The sequence below is a fragment of the Columba livia genome, chromosome 4 (assembly GCF_036013475.1).
Source record: "Columba livia isolate bColLiv1 breed racing homer chromosome 4, bColLiv1.pat.W.v2, whole genome shotgun sequence".
In the NCBI taxonomy this organism is placed as follows: domain Eukaryota; kingdom Metazoa; phylum Chordata; class Aves; order Columbiformes; family Columbidae; genus Columba; species Columba livia.
In genome coordinates, this window is record NC_088605.1 from 10,997,085 (window position 1) to 11,019,756 (window position 22,672).

A 22,672-nucleotide genomic window follows, 5' to 3' on the forward strand; every position below is an offset into this window, starting at 1 on the left:
GATTTTGGATTTCCAGACTTAAACTCAGATGCAGGTGGTTGGTCTCTTTGAACAATACAGTCTTTTGGTAGCTTAAACTGAACTGAAGGTCAGTCCAACCTGAGAATCCAAGTAAACACCAACAAGAATTAGAGACAACAAGCAATGACAGTTCTGCTCCTGCGGGTTGTTCTCAGCCCACTGTCATGGGAGGTTGGTAGTGGGATTCTGGATGAGGGAATGAGAGCAGCAGTAACAGTGTACAGCAGATGGATGGGTATAGCACAATATCTACTGGGTTACTTCAGAGAGACTGAGCTTGGATCAGTTTAAGCCAGGTCCACTTTATTGCCTAGAAGAGCCTCATCCAGCCTTTAAACCCCATTTTTTTTTTCATGGTAGCCTGTTAATGCCTACCAAACATGAGCTCAAATGCATGTCATAGTTTAGGAGCTGGCAACTATTGGGAAGCCAGTTTTGAGAGTGAACATAACATAAATGCAGGCTTTTGGAAGGGAAAAAAGCAGCAGGGTGCCTACCTATCTTGCCAAGTTTCTATAAACAATCTGCGCATTTTATACCAAACCAATCATTTCCAAAAGCATAGCTACATTTGATTTATCTGTTGTTCAGCCTTCTCCTACGTTTGTCTCTCAGTAGACTAAGCACATTTTCATTAGGGTATATTTCTTGTATCTATGCCCATGCTTCATGAGCTGGAGTGACATACTTGTTATTTAGGCAAACTGAATTTCAGTTACATACATGAAAACCCAAATGTTACTTCCCTGGCTTAAGTGGAGTTATTTACTGAAGTTTTTCAGCATCACAGTACAACTTCAGTGCTAAAGAAACCACAACAAAACATGGATATTTTGCTCTCAATTTATTTTTAATTTTTTTCCATATCCCAGTTGGCATCTCTTCATTAGAAATGCCAAATAATTGCTCAGACATTTGTTTGTCTTGTTCCTTTTGTTATGAAATTTCTGCATTGACTTTTTTTGAGCAAAGATAAGCCTCGAAAAGCTTCAAATCTTTTAATCTGAAGACCCAAATCATTAGCTGAAAGTTTAGTTCAGGTTGCAGTTCATACAGCTTCAAGACATACTTAGTCAGTCTGACTTCTTAATTAGCTTACAAGGGAACTGAATGTTGCAGAGCTTCTATACCCTTTTTTTTTTTTTGTCAGTGTTCATGTGATTTTGCGGTTTGTATTTACTATAGTTTAAACACAGGTATAACCAGTTAGATCATACATTCTAGCTTTCTGCCTAATGTCAGTCACATCAAAGGTTAGACTTCAAATTCCTGTACCTTGTCCTTTCAGTTCAGAGATACATTTATGAAACTTTCAAATATGAAGAACTGACCACAAATATCTGGAAGCTGCTTCAGCCATTATTCAGGTTTCATGTTAAAAATGTGTCATTTAGTTCCTGTTTTAACTTTATTAACCTCAGCCTCCATTCATTTAATCTTCCTGTGGCTTTGCAAGCTTTTTTAAAGAGCCATCCTTATCAAATTTATTGTATATTTAGGAGGACTTGAGGGAGCATCAGATATCTATTTCATTTTGTTCTATATGCTACACTTTGGTTGTTAGGTGATTACTGCTTCTATATTTCAGTCTAATTAGAGTTTGTTACCTGACAAACTTTAGTTTCAACATTATGTCCTTTGTCTTTTAGATGCAGGCACAACGTGTTTGTTAATTAGTTTTCAAATTAAAACAAAACAAAACAAAACAAAACACCACCAACTTCAGAGTAAATTGCTTCCAAATTAGATTAATTAGATCATAATCTCCAGAGGAATTTTCATTCCTATCAGAGCTAAGCATATTCACTTCCAACCCTTTGTAATCAAGTCCATGTATCCACGCAAACAGAGAATAGAGGAGCCAGCGCTGGTTGCATCAAAAACTAACTGGAATCAGAGTATCTCTTATCACTCCCCAAAGTCCCAGGCTGTTTCAGCTTGTGGACCATTATAATATCAAGTATTTTATTATTTTAAATGTTATACAGGGAAAGAGAGGTTCTCTTGGATATGTGTGCTTTCACTGCTCACAGTTTTGCATTAAAAAGGGCATGATCCTGGCAGTAGCAAGCAGAATGTGTCCACCAGACTGCGGCTCTCCCAACATCCAGGGACACCGCATTTCTGGGTCTGGGTGGGGCACAGGAGAGAGGCATAAACCAGCTGCCCAGACTGGGAGTGCCCATAGGCAAAACATCAGGTTCTTCTCTTTAGAAATCAGCAGGTGATGATGAAAGAGTTTATACACCGCTGTGCCCTGTGAGTTCTGCCATAGAGATCTCCCTCTTTCACAGGATCTTTTACAGTGTCACAACAGGAAAAAGCACCCATCCTGTAGCAGAAAAGGACTACATTATTCTGGATTAAAAGTGAATTAACTATCTATGGATTGATTTTGTGTTGGCTCACCTGAAATGAAGACTGCTAATCCTGGGGTTAGGGTTAGCTACTGTCATCAGTATTATATAAACACAGGGTTTTTGCAGCGCGGTAGAAGAAAAGCAAGCGCAGCAGCAGAGATCAGTGGGACAGTCCTCGCATTGAAGAACTTGTGATCCAAAATCCAGGCACCAGGATGGGCCCTTGGAAGAGGCAGGTTGCATATATGGCCGTTCTCTTTACGTTAGGGGTAACCCGGTAACCCAAAGCTCACAATTTCCCACAGGCAGGTTCGACGGGACAACCTAGGAAGTGGGGAACATAGGGAGAGCGAGTGGAGGAAGGGAGTTGGGAAGAGAGAATGCATTCTCTAGCGCAGGGCAGTGGCTTTTCTCAGGATCACGAACCACCACAGACCAGGGCTTACACTGACCTACCTTCTTCTACCCTCCATTGGGCAGGACTCAGCTAAAGGAAGAGGCATCAAAGTGGCCCTGACTTCCATTATTATTGTCAGTTCTCAAAGTTCTTTTCCAAAGGAAGGTAATCTAAGTGACAGGGCTGTCAGCAAAGGAGGTATGAAGATGGGGGATGAGGCAAGTCCATGGCTCTGCTCCCCACCTTCCCCATAACACAGAATCACAGAATGTAAGGGATTGGAAGGGACCTCGAAAGATCATCTAGTCCAATCCCCCCACTGGAGCAGCAGCACCCAGATGAGGTTACACAGGAATGTGTCCAGGCAGGTTTTGGATGTCTTCAGAGAAGGAGGCTCCAAAACCTCCCTGGGCAGCCTGTTCCAGTGTCTGTCACCCTCAGTGTGAACAAGTTTCTTCTCATATTTAAGTGGAACCTCCTGTGTTCCAGTTTGTACCGCACCCTCTCGTGTATCTTCCACAGAAAGTCCAAAAGTCCAAACAGCGGGAATACTACTCTAAGTTCCCCCAGTGCTCTCCTTCCCCTATTATCAAAGTTCCTCCTGCTTCTCTCCCAGGCCAGCACTGGCAGAGTGCGGGCTTGCATCATTTTCCAGCGGGGAAGCGTGTGGCAGAGAAACAGGCGAGGATTTTCACCAAATCCGTGCTTAAATACCGCTATTTACCCCCAAAATAAGACGAGGAGCCCCCACCCTTCGCGGTCCCCTCAGGGCGGCGCCGCCGGCCGGTAACGGCCGTCCGCCTCGTGCGGGCGGGCAAGGCCGCCCCCTAGCGGGCCAGGCCGGCGCCGCAAGCGGTGACCGCCCCGCCGCCGCGCTCCCGGGAGGTGAACTCGGCGCCGCTTCTCATGGCACCGGCAACTTCTGCACCCCGGGGCAGCCTCCGCGAGGGCCGCGTCCTCTCAGAGCCGCGCCGCGGCGAGGAGAAACCCCTGCCCAGCCACGGAGCGGAGCCGGAGGCTACACCTGAGAGCGCCGTGACATCGCCCCTCCGCCCCTCCCGGCGGCCGCCGCCGCTCGGCACTGGACGGCGCCGCTGCGGGGAGGAGAGGGCAGCCCGGCCGCGAGGCTCCGCGGCTCCCGGGGCGGGAGAACCGACGGCAGCAGCGGCGCTCGGGGCGCTTTTCCGCCCGCTGGGATATTCCGCCGAGGCGGGCGCGGCGGCTTCACCTGGCGGGACTGAGCATGCGCGCGGCGGCGGGGCACGCCGCCGATTGGGAGCGCGATGCAAGAGTAGGACGGAGCCGCCGGGCAGCCGCGACTTCGCCGAGAGCGCGCTGCCGCGCTGCCGGAGCGGGGGCGCCGCTCTCCATGGGATTTGATGCTGCCGCTGCTGTCCCGGACCCTGCTCCCTGCGAGGATCCAGCTCCCGCCGGGTTCTCCCGTTGGCCGGACGGTGTCTTCTCCGGAGCTGCGGGCTGCACGGAGCTGGGCATGAGCGGGCGGGCGACGGGGGCCAGCCGTGCCCCGCTGCCACCTCGCCGGGGGCCGGGCGGAGGCAGCGGTGCCGCGCTCCCTGCCGCGCCGGGGCGGCGCTGCCCAGCCCTGCCCTGAGGGGCCGGGGGGAGCGGCGGGCGGCTCAGCCGTTGGCAGCCGCGCGGCGGGGCGGCCGTTGGACCGTTGGCGGGGGGCGATGAGGGCGGCGGGGCGGCGGCGGCGGGGCGGCGGGGCGGGGCGGGGGCTCCGCGGGGCTCTCTAGGACGCTGGTGCCCCGCACACCCACCATGGATCTGCTGCTGGTGGTGAACACGAGCCTGGGCTCCCCCAACGAGTCCCTGGCGCTGTCCCCCTCGCCGTCCTCCTCGGCCCTCTTGCAGCCGCCTTCCCCCTACTCCCCGGCAGCCGTGGCCAGCCTGGCGGCGGTGGTGGGTTTCCTCATCGTCTTCACCATCGTGGGCAACGTGCTGGTGGTGATAGCGGTGCTCACCAGCCGGGCGCTGAGAGCCCCCCAGAACCTGTTCCTGGTGTCCTTAGCCAGCGCAGACATCCTGGTGGCTACTCTGGTCATGCCTTTTTCCTTAGCCAACGAGCTTATGAATTACTGGTACTTCGGCAAGGCTTGGTGTAACATTTACCTGGCACTGGACGTGCTCTTCTGCACCTCTTCCATCGTCCACCTCTGCGCCATCAGCCTCGACAGGTATTGGTCGGTCACACAGGCAGTGGAGTACAACCTCAAACGGACCCCTCGGCGGATCAAGGCCATCATCCTCACCGTTTGGCTCATTTCAGCTGTCATCTCTTTCCCACCATTGATCTCCATGTACCGGGACCCTGAAGGAGATGTCTTTCCCCAGTGCAAGCTCAATGACGAGACATGGTACATCCTTTCTTCTTGCATTGGCTCTTTCTTTGCCCCCTGCCTCATCATGGTGTTGGTCTACATCCGCATCTACCGCGTGGCCAAGCTAAGGACCAGGACCCTCTCTGAGAAGCGTACGATGCCAGAGGGGTCCTCCCAGACTGAGAACGGCTTGAGCCGTGCTGCTGGGGGCTGCACATCCCTGAGGATGCAGCTGGGAGAGAATGGACATTATTCAATGCACCACTGGCGCAAAGCCTCTGAGCTAGAGGACATTGAGTTGGAGGAGAGCAGCACCTCAGAGAGCAGACGGAGGCGGAGCCGGGAGGAGCATCCCCGCAAAAGCAGCAAGAGCCGGTCCTTCTCCTACTCATACTCCTCCAAACACTCCAGTAGCCGTCTGTCCCGCTCTAGCAATCGCTCCATGCAGTTCTTCTCATATCGCCGTCGTCGGAAGCGTAGCAGCATCTGCCGTAAGAAAGTCACCCAGGCCCGGGAGAAACGCTTCACTTTTGTGCTGGCCGTGGTCATGGGGGTCTTTGTAGTTTGCTGGTTCCCTTTCTTCTTCAGCTACAGTCTCTATGGTATTTGCCGGGAGGCTTGTGAGGTCCCTGAGACACTCTTCAAGTTCTTCTTCTGGATTGGGTATTGCAATAGCTCCCTCAACCCAGTCATCTACACCATCTTCAACCAGGACTTCCGCAGGTCCTTTAAACACATTCTCTTTAAGAAGAAGAAGAAGAACTTCCGGCACTGAGCTGAAGGGATGGATTTGTCTTGGGCAGTTGTAGAGTTAAAAGAGGAGAAGGCTCTATGCTGAAAAAGTAGGCAGGGAAGAGAACATGGATTTGGGCTTAGAGGGATGGAAGAGGGCTCACACTCTCAGTGGAGCAGAGTGGTCGTACGGGGCATGGGGATGGCGTTGGGGAGGCTGAGGGTATTCACCGTGGTACAGAATGGCAACATGGTGCTGGAGGAGTGATGCTGAAGTGCAGATGGGTAAATGGGGAGGAGAGTGATGTCTTTGAACCCTGACGGAGGGCATGAGGAGTCCACAGAGGAAAACAGACACTGATTTTGGGAGGCAGTGAGCTTTTATGAGCTCTGGAATTTTGTGGGGGAAAAAAAGCAGAGACATAAAGAGAAAAGGACTAAGGGGCACTGGTGGTGGAGATTTGAGTATTTCTAAATAGAGTAGCTGGGGCCTGTGGTAGGCTTGTCCCAGTAAGAAATGGGCTTTTACTACTTATGTGGGGAAAGAAAGTGCAAAGTACCAGGCACTGACAGTCTTTTGACTTACGAAAGGATTTAAATGTTTGCCAAAAAAAAAAAACCCTAAAGAACAATCCAAACTCTTTTCTAAATAAACCTTTGTACTGTTAAAACCTTCTGAATGATGATTTTACACAGGGCTTAAGTCAAATAGAAAGCATGGGGTTTCTTTTTCTTTGGAGGGGTCTTTGCATATAGAGCTAGATGGTAAATGCTTTTCCTGTCTTCCCATAAGTTTTGATTTATTAGTGGAACAAATCTGGGAGTCTGGCATGTTTTCATGAAATATGAAAAAGAGCACATGCACCCCATGACCTTATTTCCCCTGTTGGATAGCCAGGCAGTAAATTCCTGCTCCATCCCTTTCAGATGAGTAGCATAAGCACTTTGCTGTCCTCAGCAGGTAGCTTGTCTGGACACAAGGGTTGTCTTAAACCAACTTCCACGGGGAAAAAAATTATTCTGGTGAACTCAACTAATGTTTTCAGACTTGAAAGAAAAAAATCAAATAGCCAACCAGCTCGATTTACACATGCCCTGGGGAACTTTTTTCCCCTCTTTTCAGGTCCCCTTCAAAAGGCTTTTCTCAGGGGCCTGATGTGTGCTGCTCTCATGCTGAGGCAGTTGGAGGCAGTCTGCTATGCAGATTTTCAGAGGAAGAGCAATCACCACACCACTAAGGTCTTTAAATCCTCCGTATTTACAGTCTTGGAGCAACTAAATCCTATATATTTATTTTTTTAATGAGAAGCATACATTGCAGATTGTTAGCAGTGTATGTGAACAAATCTCAAGGTGCAGCTGTTCCAAACCCTAAATATTAATGCTGCTTTCTTTCCCTTTTCCTGTTTGCATTTCTAGTTTATGATTTTAGAGGATTTTGTTGGGTGGAGAGGAGGGGAGAGGGGAAAAGAGTTTGAATAGTTATTAAAGTGAACTGTGTTTCCCATGGGTTTATAAAATGTCAGACGTTGTAATGAAGAGAATGAGAGTCAGGGCTGATGTCTGTACGTTTGCCACTGAATGCACACTGAGTGTAAGATCCTGTTGAACATTTACATCCCTTCTCCAGCTGTGTTGCTCCAAGGTGTGTGTTCTGTTTGCGAGGTAAATACTGGTCCATTTTATGTGTGTCACTCCTTCCATAGGCAGCAGGTTTTGGTATTTGTCTCAAATGAACCTTTCCGTAGTAAACAGCCCTTTTGAAAAATACAACAAAAACTAATCTCATGTGGCAGGCTTCTTGAAACAGCTAAATTGAATCTATACCTGTGAATCTTTAGATATTCCTTCTTTACTCTCTCTGTTCTGTCTGAAAGATGTCTGTAGCCTCTCTTCTCTTGAAATCTCTATGGCATAAGGACAAATGATAGAGCAGTCACATTGTTTCATTGGTTTTTCATAATAAGCATTTGGTTCACTTAACCCTGGAAAAGGAGATTGTTGGTGGCTAAGATTCCAGTGTTAATTCAATAGACAATTTAACTTCAGGGCCAACAAGAGTGGGAGTTCTGCTGGAGTAAGGATTGGATGATTGCACCAAATGTATTAGAAGTTTGCTTGATTTCACGAAAGAAACAACTGAGACATTTTCCAAGTCCTAAGTCTATAACTTATTGGATCCTTTCTTGAAATAAGGCTTGGAGTTGTGAGAAGATTTGAGCTTTGTTTGAACATCTGCACTTAAAGATGGTAAGACTTGTTTTCAGGAGCATCCCTTTGTAAATAACAAAAGGTTTGGTACAAGTATGTACCTGAGACAGATACCTGAGAAAAAAATAGCAACTGAGTGGAGGAAATTACAAGCCATTTTCTCTTTTGCAAAACAGGGAATTCTTTTCAAAGTTACATCAAGAAGAGCTGAAACAAGCTCATATTATTGTAGGTAATGATGTAGCTAAAAATTTCAGGTTTGTTTAATCTGAAAAATCTATATAATTGCCAGAACAACCAAAGCAAGTTACGGTACATAGCTGCTACCTCTGAGCTACTGGACAGCTTTGTTAGAGATATCCGTTTCTACAAAGACGAAGGTCTGCTTTTGTCACTTCACGTTCAGAGTGTCACTTCAGAGTGCTTTCCCAGTCTGCAGACACACAGCAGTTTCACTATTGCACTGCTTTTAAAATGAGATTTGTTGCCTGTAAACACAGTCCTTCCCCTTTGTTTTTCCTTGTAAATTCAAGGAGTCTATGGAAATGAAGTTTAATTGACAGTCAGATTTTAGTGGAGGTGAAGTATATGTGGAATGACTGATGTGCCTTAAAAGTAATTTCTTTGCTATAAAATTATTCTGTGGTCATTATAAACATAAAGGAAATAATGCTTCTTTTTTTGTTTTGCATTTCCAAATGTCTAAAAGGGATTGATGCAGATACTGAATATCTGTGTGCAGCAGCAGACTTAAAACCAGGACATTTTCTATTTTATTTTTCATCACAGTTACTCAACTGATTCAATGTCTCAAGAAGATTTGATTTCTTTTGAGCTAGATAAAAAATAATATTCATCAGTAAAGATGTGCAGTATACAGCCATTTTGAGTGCATTTCCCTCTTAATTAGCGAATACAGAGGATTTCTATTAAAAAATGTTTTTAATGTAACAACTGAATATGCTTCAAGGAAGTAAAATGGGGCTGATTTATTTTTTTAATTACAGTGTTCTCTTATTACTTGTAATAGCTGAAGACTGGAATCTGTTTGTAACGTATGTGCAGTGTTAACTTTTTATAAAAAGTTATTAGCTCTGCTACTCACACTGTGGTTGTGCTTCCACTGTAAGTTGGCTAACAGCATATACGGGAAAAAGATACTCAATGCAGCTTTTGCTTAAGAAAAAAGGAGAAGATATTTTATGTTTTGAATGTGTCTAGTTGTGTCTTTGATCATATCTGATGAACTGGTTGAAACACTCTTTACTGTTGTGGAAGAATGAAATGTTACTATGAAGACGTATTGAATTTAACAACAGGCACTTGATCTTTAATTCTGCATTTGCTCATTTCACCATGAAAAAAAAAAAATTCTGTCAATCTAAAATGAGAACTTAATGTTTTATTTTCAAAACCAAATTGTTGAACTGTACCATTATTGGTTGGTTATTGAAATATCAAACAGTACAACAAGGATGAGACCTCAGTGCTGCCGTTCTTCAGCCCTCTTCTGTAGGAGTTTTTCATGAGTGAGAACTGCAGAATCAGCCCTCTTCAAGGCTTGGGGCAAATGGAAGGGGCCTTATATATAGAAGATTTGCCAGGGTTACAGCTTTAAATCATTGTCTAAACTAAGAATCAGGTCCTTGTTCTATGTGGTCTTTCATAAGAAGAGTCATATGGCTCTAAGAACCCTAGCAAATTCTGAATATTAGGCCTGAGATTAAAGACTATGTGTGAGCAGGCTTGCCCACATTGAGCTATATAACCCTTTATGAGTAATCCCAGTAAACTCCAGCAGAGTTTACTTGTGAATGAGGGAACAACTCAGTGTGGGCATGTATGTTAGAAGCCTCCTCAGACATTGCCTCTTTTTCAGTAAATGTGCCTGAGGAATGTATGCAAACATTTTTGCGTAAATGTACAAGAACTGACAGAAAGCAATCCTCCCTGCTTAACTTTGACTGTCATTGAAACCCATAGAATGTGTGGGTTAAGGGTTTTCTGACTATAAACCAAGCAACAAACCCTACTGTGCATTTTCAGTATAAACTGTGTGAAGAGCATTATCCGATTCCATCTGTTTTTCAGAGAAGAAAACTGTTGGTCTCTTTCTTGGTCTGGCGAAGTTGGTATTGCTTTGAACGGCATCTGAAAAGTGTAAGGAAAGTGTAGGAAATATCAGTAGCGACATACAGTTCAGGAGAACATTCTAACCTTAAACTATAACTACAGTCAAGAAGGCGAGAATACTGACAAGCTGTGCAAAATGAAGGCCAGATGCTATCTGAGTTTGTTTTTATATTGCTCATTGTGACCTTGCTGGTGAGCAGAAGACAGCTAGATGCTTCAGAGAAAAAGCTGTAATTTGGAAGGGGGGCAGAGTGTAAGGAGGTGACTACCCACAATACTGGAAGAATTAATATTTACTTACCTTATTTGCAGTGTAGTCAAGTACACTGGAGGAATTTGCCTTCTTCGTTGCAAAATAGCAAATGTTAATTTGCTTTCCAGATCTGTGGGTCAACTAGGCCAAACAAAAGATGACACAGGAGAAGGTAGGGGTAGGGTATTGCTCACTTCAGTGTTCAATACCAAGCTTAAGTGTGGCTTGAATTTAAGCCAAAAACACGGTTTGGTGCTTGGACCCAGAAGGGCATCACTAATGCTACACTGCATATAGTCTAGTTTTAGCAAAAAGCATCAGTTTGTATTATACACCCTGCACATCTCCATTTCAGGACAGAAATGGGAGAATCTGACACTTATAACATGTGAGAAACAAGTAATCAGTAGTTTGAATGGTCCTGGGTTATTGCGGAATTTCTCTAGATCTTGTTCGGATAACTGAGCTGGCTTTAGTTTTGTGACTTCCCAATCACTTTGACCTCCTAAGAAAAACTTAGGGAGGTACAGAACATGGAAGCACTAGAAATACTGCTTCTCAAGGAAGCAAAAACTGTCAATTTGCTCGGAGAGTCAGCATTCAGATGGTTATACCAGATGTCCAGTCTTTCAGTGGTTGGATAACTCTTCTACTGGTTTAGTAGGAGGAACTGGTGTATCTTCCACTCACAGAGACTGTCATGCTCAGTCTGAATTTAGGTGATACCTGCAGTTGGTACATTGCCTTTGTTTGAAGTGGCAGCCCTTAGGGTATGACAGGAGACATTCTGAGTAGTTTATCTCTTCTCTGGCACATGTCCTTCACTACACCATCCCAAACATTTTTTAATTCAACTGCACAACAGTTGATAAGGCAGAAAAAGATTGCCAATACCTTACAGAAAAAAAAGAAACAGAGGCATGGAAAATACCAGGAATTGAAACCTGGTGTCTTAGTCCTAGCCTTACAACTTACTGTTATACCAGTCTTCCTTTCCATCACTTCCCCCTCCCTTTTTTTTTCTTTTGGAAAACAGAAATTCGTGCAAAGTTGCAGAAGCTTATTTTTAATAGACTACACTGATGATACCGTTTACACTAGAAAAAGAGCTTTTCTGTCAATAAATGGCATTCTGCTGCAAAGCAGTTTTCTTTACTTCTCTGAAAAATCTAATGAAAAGTAAAACAGCAGTTAATTCAATTTGTTTATATGTAACTCTCTTAACAAAACCAGTTTATTAAAGATCCTGAATGTAAAGTACACAAATCAAATATAGCTTCCTGCTTCATCAAAATCAATTACTTGTGTTTCAGCATTTTTGTGACTAGCAGTCATTCATTTTGTATGATACTCTTTCCTGATAGCTCTCTGCTGACAGAGAAAGCTGTACACCCTGTTGACAACAGGAAAAAAAATGAGGATTCATATTTCCCTCCATTAACACTTTTAAGCCTCCTCTAATAAATTAAAAAGCAGGCCACTAGAGTAAGTCTTTTGGTGTGATGCCTAGTAAATGACATGAGTCAGAGAAATAATAACCTGACTTTTTCTGAAACGTACAGCACTCTTAATAGACTAACTCTAGGCTGCAGGGATATGCTTCCCTTGGTTTTGTTCTCCATGCCTTTGACCCAGCATTTCAAATTATTTCCTCTGTAGCAGAGCACTTTCAGCACAGCATCCCTTTCAGCCTAGTCTGTTGGAGTAAAATTAAAACTGTGGCCTCCCACTTCCTCACTGAGTGCTTTCACCAACAGACTATAAAGGTGATGCAGCTAAAATGCCTTTTCTTTAGGCACATAAATGTTTTATTTGATCTAGCTCTTTGTCTCCCAGTAGACTGAAGCTCTCATTCCACAAGGACATTCTCTATCTGGAAAGCAAACACATGTCAAATACTGGGAAGAAAATGAGAAATCCTGAAAACCCCCCATCCACTTCAGCTAAATTTTAAAATAAAAGGCCACAGCTGAACTAAGAAAAAGGCTTAATTTTGTCAGTGGTGGGGATGCCCCATCTGAGACCACCTACTCTAATGTGCCTCTCATCAGATTTTGGGCAAATGGGGTATGGAACTGTTCAGCTTGGGCCCTAGTAACTGTACTGAAAGGAGCAATTTCAAGTGTCCAGCAAAGATCAGGGCATGAAAATTTGTGCCTATTGAATCACTCCACATTATAGCAGACTCTCTCACTTTGTCTTTCTGTTCCCTTTTTGCACTCTTTAAAGCAGTGTCTTGCTTGCAATCTGAGTACAATACACAGCACACACTTGCTGTGCCTTTAACTTGTATGCCTCAGTGTCTATCTACAAAGGGCAGGTAGCACTTTTCCTCCTCCCAGGTATGTTGGAGGATTCCCCAGAATACCTGTGAGGTGCTTTGATGCAATGTTGTGCTACATGTAAGTACCTTGGGGGGAGTAACAGGAATTAGGCTAAGTTCTTGACTCACTCCAAGCCATACTGTTTTATCACCAATAAATTCTTGTGTACAGAGTTTTGAAGTGTCTATAAATGTGCATTCATTGAGGTTGGCACTGATTTGTTTACATCAGCAGCAATTTCTGTTGATGGTTAAAGTGAGACTTTTAATCAGTTCATCGGACAGCTAACTTTGATTTGCCACATGGTACATCAGAGGAACGCCATGCATTGTTTGAACAACACAATTAGCAACAGAAGTGACTAATGATTCCTGGGTGATTCCTGGACATTTTTCTCTGTCAGAAAGATGCCAGTTTGATGAAATCTGATGTTTCCTTAAATAATATGTCTGTTTTGCCTCATATATAATGGAAACCAGGAGATCTTTAATCAGCTTCTGCTGACCTGACTGCTTACTGGCTTGTCTGGCTGGCTCCTGGGCAGGCGGCTGGATAAGGTGCCAGAAAGCCGAGACTTCCAGGCTCCTGGATCCTAGGCAGCCTGGCCCCTGGGTTTATGGGCTCTCAGCTCTGAGCTCCATTATCATAGTATCTAAATGCTTCATAACCTTTTCTGTACTTAGTCTGTCAATGATGACTTTATGCATTGAGGGAGGAACTACCATGCCCTTTTTTGATGATGAGAAACCAAAAGATTAATGGCATTGGGGTAGGTAAATCTTAACAAGCCTTTGCTTTATGTGGATCCTTCCAGTTGCAAATCCATTATTGATTCTCAAACCCCTGCTAAGCTCCAATGTATAAAGTTCTGCCTGTGCTTTAAAGTTCTGATTCTGGCTCTGTGAACATTGCGTGTCCACAGAACTTGCATACAAATCCTATCAGGATGCATAAATTAAATGCTTCTCTACTTGTCTCCATCTAGTACGTAGGTCATGCAGTTTGGGTTTTGCAGAATAAGAAAAAAACAGGCACTACTTCCAGTTTGTGAGGATGCACTGGCATTGCTAATATTTTTGTAAGGATTGTGTTTGTATTTTTAGTCACCAGTGCTGGCTTCACACTCCTATTTCTTGACTCCTTTTTTCAGTGTGTTGAACAGTACCCTCAGGGCATAACTTTGACTAAGGATGTGCACCCCAAAGGGGTTGAATTCTTCTGTACTTCTTCAAAGTACAGAAATCAGAAGTAGTACTAAATATATACATATACATATACATATACATATACATATACATATACATATACATATACATATACATATACATATACATATACATATACATATACATATACATATATATATACATATACATATACATATACATATATATAAATTGACTGAAGATCCCCAAAAACTAGTCAGTGAAACAGCCAACCTCACTTATGGGTCAAGGCTCAAATTCAGGCAGAAAACCAGACACAAACACAGGGATCTTTCATATCTCCCGTTTCTTTTAGTGCCTGCAAAGTGTCTCAGGATACAATGTGGATCACTAAATCATTCTTTTCTCATGCTTTGAAGGTCACCATCCTTGAGATTTCTGAACCTATGTCTTCAATAACCCAGAAATTACTTGGAAACCCACTGAAAAATAAATGTTATAGAGTCAAGAAATAACATATGTTTTTCCAGCATTAGGCATAATGGAATTCCAAACTGGCAATATGCCTGTTGGGAGCAAACATTTTGAACTATTGAGCAATTTTATATTTTTCAGGCAAAGTGATGACCATAGAGGGAACTTCAGTGCTAGGTGAATGTTTTGCGCAGTAGGGGCTTCCTGACAGTATTTACCTCCTTCAGAAATGCCAGTCAATGTCTATCAAAATCATACTTTTTATAACAAAGGGAAGAGATTGTCTCCAAATATGGTATTAAAGGGGGAAAAAAAGAAGAAAAAAAGTAGGTAGAAGTAATTTTAAAAAATAGACATGCATAGTAGATGTGGAAAGAGAAGAAACGTGTCCCTGGAGAAAGAGTTCAGCAGAAGTTCATAGTTATGTAATTCTGCCATCTCCAGCTTGGGATAACTGATAGTCACATAGGTTGAGGCTGCCCTCAGGTCACAATGTTTTCAAAAAGTGTCATAACTGTTTTTTTTTCTGTTAACTAGATTTTAGTTGTGGTAACAGTTACTATTAATTAATGACAAATTACTTTTTTCCTCTCCCTTTCTTTCAGAGGAGAGACAAACAAATAGGAAAGAGATTTTACAGGACTACAAGAATAACTGTTCCTTTTCTATTTTGGTAATGCAAAAATAAACATTGGGAATAAACATATTAAAAAGAATCATTAGGACTTTGGGATGCAAATTAACCATTTCATTCTCTGATTAATCAATCACAACTCAATTAACTCAGTGCACTTATTTATCCCTGAGGTTTTATATGTCATGTAGTAAAATATCTTGGTTGCCCTGAGGGGCTATGCTGTCTGTCCTTAGAGGTTTCCAAGACCTGACAGGATAAAGCTCTGAGTAACCTGGTTTGGCCTTGTAGCTGACCCTGCTTTGAGCAGGAGACTGAACTAGGGACATCCTGAGTTCCCTTCCAATGTGAATTAGCCTATGACTTTAAGATCAGTTTCCTCCTAATAGTAAACAAAAGGAAAGTCCTAGTAATTGGATAGCATCAAAATAATAGTCTACAGAAAGATGCACATATATTGCTATAGGTGGGCAAACTTTGCTCATATCTTCTTTTAGAAGATTTAGATCTCGTTTAGATCTTTAGATCTCTAAATCTTTTCTATCTGCCATGTGCAAATTCTGTCTAATGCACATTTGGCTGGGTCCAGGGCAGAATTTTTTTCTTATTTGTTTAGAATTCATTTAGTAACTACAGACCCCTACAGCATGTTCCCTTCCTCTACCTACCCACCCCTGTCTCTCACTTCCCCACCAATTCTTAACACATTCAAAGCACAAACACATGCAAATATTTTACAGGCATTTTCTTTAAAACTCCAGCCAAAATATTGCTTTTCATTTTCTTTTCCTAAATAAAGCCAACTATGTTTATGTCCGGGAAGTCAAATGTGTCTTCATGATCTGCTGACTCTGAAATGGTGAAGAATATAGATCATAAAGCACTAAGTCATGGTTTGTATCATAACCATCATGAGAAGGATAAAGATGAAAAGATAATGAATACATGTTTCCCCACACAGCTAAAGACTCTAGTTAAAGCCTGAGCAATGGGAATCTCTGACCATGACACATGTTGTTTCGTTATTCATTCATTTTTGCATGGAAGATGCCCAACCCTGCTGTAGAAGTGGCATTTCAGAGGATCAGATGCTAGCTGACCAATTAATGAATATGTTGCCATATCTAGAATTGCAAATCCTTTTTTTCCTTTCACAACATCTGTAATGTTCCTCTGCAGTTACACTGCAGATGTCCTGTTATTGTAGGGCATGGCAATACAGTTTTTTATTCCATGTAAGTTATTTGTTATTTGGTTGCCACTGAATGTATCACAGGGCTAGAAAATGCTCTTAACATATGGTTAACTAGTTCAGGGCCCAAAACGTTTAAAATTTTTAAATTCTGTTTTATAAGAAGGTAACAGCAGAGACATTGAGGCTAGGACAAGGTTTTGTATCTAGTTTCGTTGCTGGCCTCTAACCTGTGAACCTGTCATTTCAATCTCTTCTCTCTGTTTCATTACGGGATATGCACAATGTTGCTTCATTCAGAATATTTTTGAAAGTTAAGAACAACAACAACAAAAAGCTACAGGAGTCCTAGATCATTATGGTTAGAGAAACTTGAGAATAGTCAGAGGTAGTACTTGTTAAGGGGTTGATCTGTCCTCTAGTTTTGATTTAAATGACATGAAATTTGAGGATTGCAATATGCATCATCTATGACTACTTTTGTATCTAGCTTTTGTAGCTTTCACAAACTCTTCCACACTGAAGTACCTCTAAAAACTTTCAGTTTGCTGTTTTATGTATCTACAGAAGAAGTTACAGAACTGATGCTTTATCAGTGGGTGTTAGTCTCTTTTCCCAAGTAACAAGAGGTAGGGTAAGAGGAAACGGCCTCAAGTTACACCAGGGGAGGTTTAGATTGGATATTAGGAAAAATTTCTTCACTGAAAGGGTCGTCAGGCACTGGAACAGGCTGCCCAGGGAAGTGGTGGAGTCACCATCCCTGGAGGTGTTTAAAAGACATGTAGACATGGCACTTAGAGACAGTTTAGTGGTGGACTTGGCAGTGCCAGGTTAACAATTTGACTCAGTCTTAAGTGTCTTTTCCAACCTAAATGATTCTGTAATTCGATGATTATAGCTTAAGGCCAGAACAAATTTTAGAGGAAAACTTTTGCCTTATACTTTCCTGCTTAGCTTAAGTTCATATTATTCAAATATTCAGTGCAAAACCTCTCACTGTCTGTGGTACTGAATTAGGAAGCAGGTATTATTCTCTGTGGGAACTGTGATCCTGGGAACAGTGCTTGCATTGAGGCTGATATTTGAGAGGCAGTTGCTGTTTTGGGATTTCTGATGTGCAAGTTCAGTGCCTGGAAGTGTGGTTCCTGCTCAGGATACAAATAATGACAATTTGTCTGAATGTGGAAAAAACTCTGGAATTATAAATGACAATGTTTTGTCTACATATATCCAGAAAACTGCGTTCATGAGGCTTCTAAATCAGTGTGCTCTGTTTCTGTTCTTTAAAGTTATTTTTATAACAATTTCCCAAGCAATTGCACATCCTACAATGAGAACTACATATGTCCCGAGATTAAAATACCAGATATAAGCCATTTTTAAATCTTCAACACTCAAAGCAAATGACAAGCACTTTCTTTATATACTAGCTGAATATTCAACTCAATTAAAATAAATAATTGCATTGTGGAAAAATACAGTACAGATCAGGATAACTATTTGTTTTTAATATTGTTAACACTGTAAATTGCTCCCATATTGATTTAATGTATATGTAAATTTGTTATGGGCTTTTAAACGTTTGTTTTGTCTTAAAGTAAGGTTTTTATTCTTTTTTAAGGAGCAATCACACGCGCACACACATATTGAGGTAAATCGTTCCATGAATAGCCTCAGGGTTCCTTGGCAAGAATGTAATTGTCTCTGCACAGACTCTGTAACTGAATTGCCTTCCTTAATAATGGGATATTGGTTTTATAGGCCCCCGACTGCTCCCCTTTAATACCCATTAATTATATTTTTACCTTCTTAAATGTCCCCTTCTCTTTTTCTTCTTTCATGTTTCGTGTTTATTCTCTGTTTCACAAACCACCTGCAAAAGTGCAGCTAGTGCAAGAAAATAAAGCTGCAAAATTACTCTAAGCTGGCATTTACAGGCTCCTATTAATTTCAAATAGAAGACTCCTGCACTGCAATTGAATTAACTGATGTTAGAGCTCTACAAACACAAGCAGGCTCACTCCTGTCATTCACAACTGCCCCTCTCAGTTGCTTCTGCCTTCTTGTAATCATTTAGCTCCAGAGACCTATCACACTGAAAAATAGTTCTTTCTTTGGGTAAGTGTATGTTGGGATAAGTTTGAGTAATGCATAAGAAAGAATACAGGGGATGCCAATTCTGCAGAGTGCTCCAGCTACAGATGTCCACTAGTCGGTCAACATCAGCTTGCACATGGGGCCAAGGAGAAACCAACCCGTGAAACAGGTATCATTTAATCAGTGATTAAATGTTACAGTGCAGATTAGTTAGGTTTTCTTAGAAAAAAATAGATTCAGCATATGTGACCATAAAATACATTACATTACTGGTTCTTCCACAATCAAGTAGAGAAATACTGAAGAGTTGATAGCTCCAGCTTTCCTTTGCTACAGCATATCATCATGCTGTTGATTAGTAAATCCTGTCAAGAGACTGTAGAGGAGAAAGTATTGTCCATTTGTGGAATAGAAATATGCTACAACAGAGCACTTATTTTGCATTGGCCAACTACTTATAATTCCTCTAGAAATGATCCATCATTATACCTGAACTTGGATTCTGGGGCTCAGAGCAGGGAAAGGGAAGGAGCTCTTGCCCTATAAAGGTAAAATTTATTTTTACAGACCCACTAATGTGTTCAACAGCCTTAACAGCTGATGCCTCCTCTGCAGGAGAAGTATATGACAAAGCTGATAGAGGGTTTTGCTGGAAGAGAGTGCACAGATCTCCATTATCACCAGCAGATTTCAAGGACACCAAAAGATGTTGCAAAGGACAGGAACAGAACTGAGTGGGCTCCCCAGTTGAATCAAACCACACATCTGAGCAAGGTTTGCTGGTGATATTGTCTGGCAGGTCCAAGAAAGAAGGTCCCTTGGGATGGGAGACAGCCTTCTGCTGAAGCACCTGGATGTTGTGAGCAGGTTTGAGAGGTGGGTGGACGTGTTACTAGGACCATCTGATCAGTGGGTGGAAAAGAAGGAAACAAGCTACCACTGAAGTCACTGAAGATGCATCTTTCGCTCCTGTTTGCCTAGGTATTCTTATGCTTTGTTTCCCTAAGTTATGATGTCTTTATTCTCCTAATAATGGTTTGTCCACATATATCTGTAATGCTAGCAAATAGGGGAGATTTTCCTCTATGCCACCCCATAGATTATATTCAATTTTCAATGGCATTTTTATGAAAAAAACTAATTCACAGAAATGAAATCTTTTTTGTACCACTGGCTGCTGAGCAGAAGATCTAGAGCTAATTTTCAAGACTATTTTCTGTTTTGACAATGTATTTCAGGGCTTATTTTTTTACCAAATGGAAAACACCAAGGATGGGAAAAAAACTCTTTCAAACTATGACTTAAATCCCCCTTTTCTATATTTTCATTGTTCTACATCAAATTTCCTACTTGCATATTACTTTCTACAGAAGTATGGAGAAAAGTAAAAATCCATACCTGCAAAAAATTAACAATTTCTTATTATTTTTTCTTGAAAAAGTTCTTTGAATCCAAACAAGACAAACAGTAAGAAGCTTGGAATGAAAAATTCTCATGACTAATAAGTCACTTATTGGCAGAGATTTTTGTATGAGATATCAGCATTTCTAAATAAATGTTTTTCATTTGAGCTTAGAGGTGAAAATGAGAGTACACAACAGGCATATTTCTGCCTTCGGTTTTATTCTCTACTAAGGGTAAATTTTGTAATGCTTTTGTCAGAAGCTCGATTTCACCAATGTTAACTAAACAAACCACAGTGCTCTAAGGGGAAGACCACTCAAACACATGGCTACAGCTTAGCAGTTGCTGGCTGAGACAATGAACATCGGTGGTTTTCCCAAAGAGCTGCTCCGTTAGAATGACAAAAGCTCAAGACTGGAATTAAGGCTAGAGAGAGCAGCTTTCAACAAGAGGTTTTTAAAATCTTGCTTCCTCGAATCTGATCTGAAGCAAAGATCACTACATTGAATCCTTTGCTTGGATTATAACCAATTTCTATTGTTATGGTTTATCTTTTGAAAATAATTTCAGGGAATCTTTTGTTGTCATAAAACAATACGTTTTATTATTCAGTCCCTGCCATGATGGCTTTTTGTTTTCATAATATGTTCTGTCAATAAGCATTTACTATCGTTCAATCAATGTAAACTCTGTTCAGGCTCATCGACTGCAGATTTCTTGATTTGAAATTTGTGACAGTTCTAAAACCAACTGATAAGCAACTTGTTTTTTTAATCATATACATGGGTGAAAATCTTTTAGTAAAAAGGAGATACGAAAAAGAAATAGATCATTATTACTGAAGCAGAAATTGCTTTGTGTTTTTATCTTCTAAAATGAAGCTGAGAAGATCATTATTCAGAAGAGAATGTCATTTTTCAAAAGAATTTTGTAACAGTAACAGCCAGTAAGACATTTTTTATTAGCTTCAAGAGGGAATGCCTGTTACATAATACTACAGCAATCGTTTCAGGGCACAAAATTCTGAGCTAGATGATGAGAGAAAACATTCAAGAGGGCACAGCTTCAGAAATCTGGTTTAGAAACTTCTGCAGAAATGGCACTTACAGATTTCCTGTGTTTTGAATAGTGAACAAGTACTGTTGCTTAGGTAAAGTAAGTATATACATTTACTACATGATGCAAATCTTGCCCTGATAGGTATGGAAGCTGTTTCTGAGCATACAGAAATGAGATTTCAAGCTGTAATAAGAATATATTAGATTTTGGGGGAAGTTCTCAGGGCAGAATGTGTACAACAGTTTCTATTCTGGTACTGAGAAGGAAAAGTTAAACTTCATTTACAGTGGTGAATGCGTGTTTCAAGCTAAGCTAATTGAATTTCCTCTAGTTGTCCACCAGTAGTCGTGACACTTTTATTTCTTTTTGTTTCGTCTTCTCCCCTCATATTGGCGCAGATGGATTCTGATATCAAAGGCAATTTCCAGTTGGCTTTAGGACAGATATTATTTAATTGTTCCCTTGTCTTTCCTCTGTCACCAGAATCTTCTGAAAACTCTTGTATTCAAAAAAGGCTGTGGGCCAAATCTCCTGCTGGGTTATTTCTATGGAGCTACATTAGTAACAGATTTCACATGGTAAATTCCACTCTCACTGCAGTATCTTAAATTTCTCTCTCTCCCTTTTTTTTTCTCTCTCTCTCTATACATATTTATTTATTTTTTTTATCTTTGTGATAAGGGATAAAATCACAGAAAAAGGCTAAGTGGAACAGTGGATGTCAGTGGCACCTCAAGAATCTCCCTATCATGTTCCACAGCTTGGGACAAATGTGTCCTTAATCATAATTCACAGGCTGAACTCCTTTGGGGACATTGCTCCTTATGCTGGGACACATTGTACTTATGCTGGTAGGAACAGGTGTGGTGGCAATTATGTCATCGTAAAAAATGTTGTTTGAGTAGCTGGTGGCAATGAAAGAAGAGACACTTTGCAACCCTACCTGCTTTCCTAGTCAGAGAGGTTCTGGAGATAATGTTTTAACATTTGACAAATAACACAAGGATATACTAAAGACAAAATTACCCGCTTCCCAAGCAGTGGATCAAAATCTGCTTGACTTTCTGGGGGGCAAGAGGGCACAAAGAGGGTACAGAGTAGATTTAAACATATTCTGTAGAATATGGCTACAAAACTTCCTTGTGTACCATAGTTATTAAAGAACTGCTGATTGACAGATGAGAGGTGTATGCAGTTGTGCTTCTGAGCACTACAGTGTGTAAATTGGCGAGCAGGACCCTGAAATATTGTTGCATTCAGCTGGAAAGCTGCAGAGATAATTGGTCTTGACTCAAAATGAAATAGAAACTAGAACAGGAGAGATAATTTGGGGATATCATATTGACAAAAGGAAAAGGAGGTCATTTCTCTGAATATGTTTTCACACACTTACAGCAACCTAAATCTGACAAGCCATCAAGAAATGCCAGAGACAAAGATATTTGCATTTCTAAACACACCAAATGCTTAGAAGCTAAATTCTTTTTCTGTGAGATCATGAGACCTTTCTAAATAAAGCCAATGCCAAGAGCTGCCTGTAGGAAACCTCTCCATTAAAAGCTCTGTTCTGAACCTTTTTGTATCAAAGCTTTGGTTATGTCATGTGCTTTTGTGTGCTTGTTTCCTGCTAGCTCAGGAGTGCTTAATCAATCCTACATAAGAAGTATTCCCAGGCCACTAAGCAAGACTCAATTCAGGATACATTTCTAGTGTGTTTAAAATGGTCCTGTAGTAATACTTATTTTTATGCTGATATATATGTCATCTCAGTAAATCCTTCAGTCACACTCTAAATATAAGGCTGTAAGCAGAATAACCCTATGGATAAACAAACGTATGGATTTAAACTTCAAAAAATGAAACTTTTATACAA

General features: G+C 41.6%; 1 protein-coding gene across 1 annotated transcript; it reads left to right on the forward strand.

Moving 5' to 3' along the window:
* The first annotated feature begins 3,591 nt into the window (after positions 1-3,591).
* Positions 3,592-11,521, forward strand: ADRA2C (adrenoceptor alpha 2C). The gene has a single exon (XM_021288379.2). It carries the CDS (start codon positions 4,561-4,563, stop codon positions 5,893-5,895), a length of 1,335 nt encoding a protein of 444 aa, XP_021144054.1. The 5' UTR covers positions 3,592-4,560; the 3' UTR covers positions 5,896-11,521.
* Positions 11,522-22,672: the final 11,151 nt, after the last annotated feature.

Bases quoted from the DNA above. Each gene is read 5' to 3' on its own strand.
- ADRA2C (XM_021288379.2), top strand. From the start codon at position 4,561: ATGGATCTGCTGCTGGTGGTGAACACGAGCCTGGGCTCCCCCAACGAG.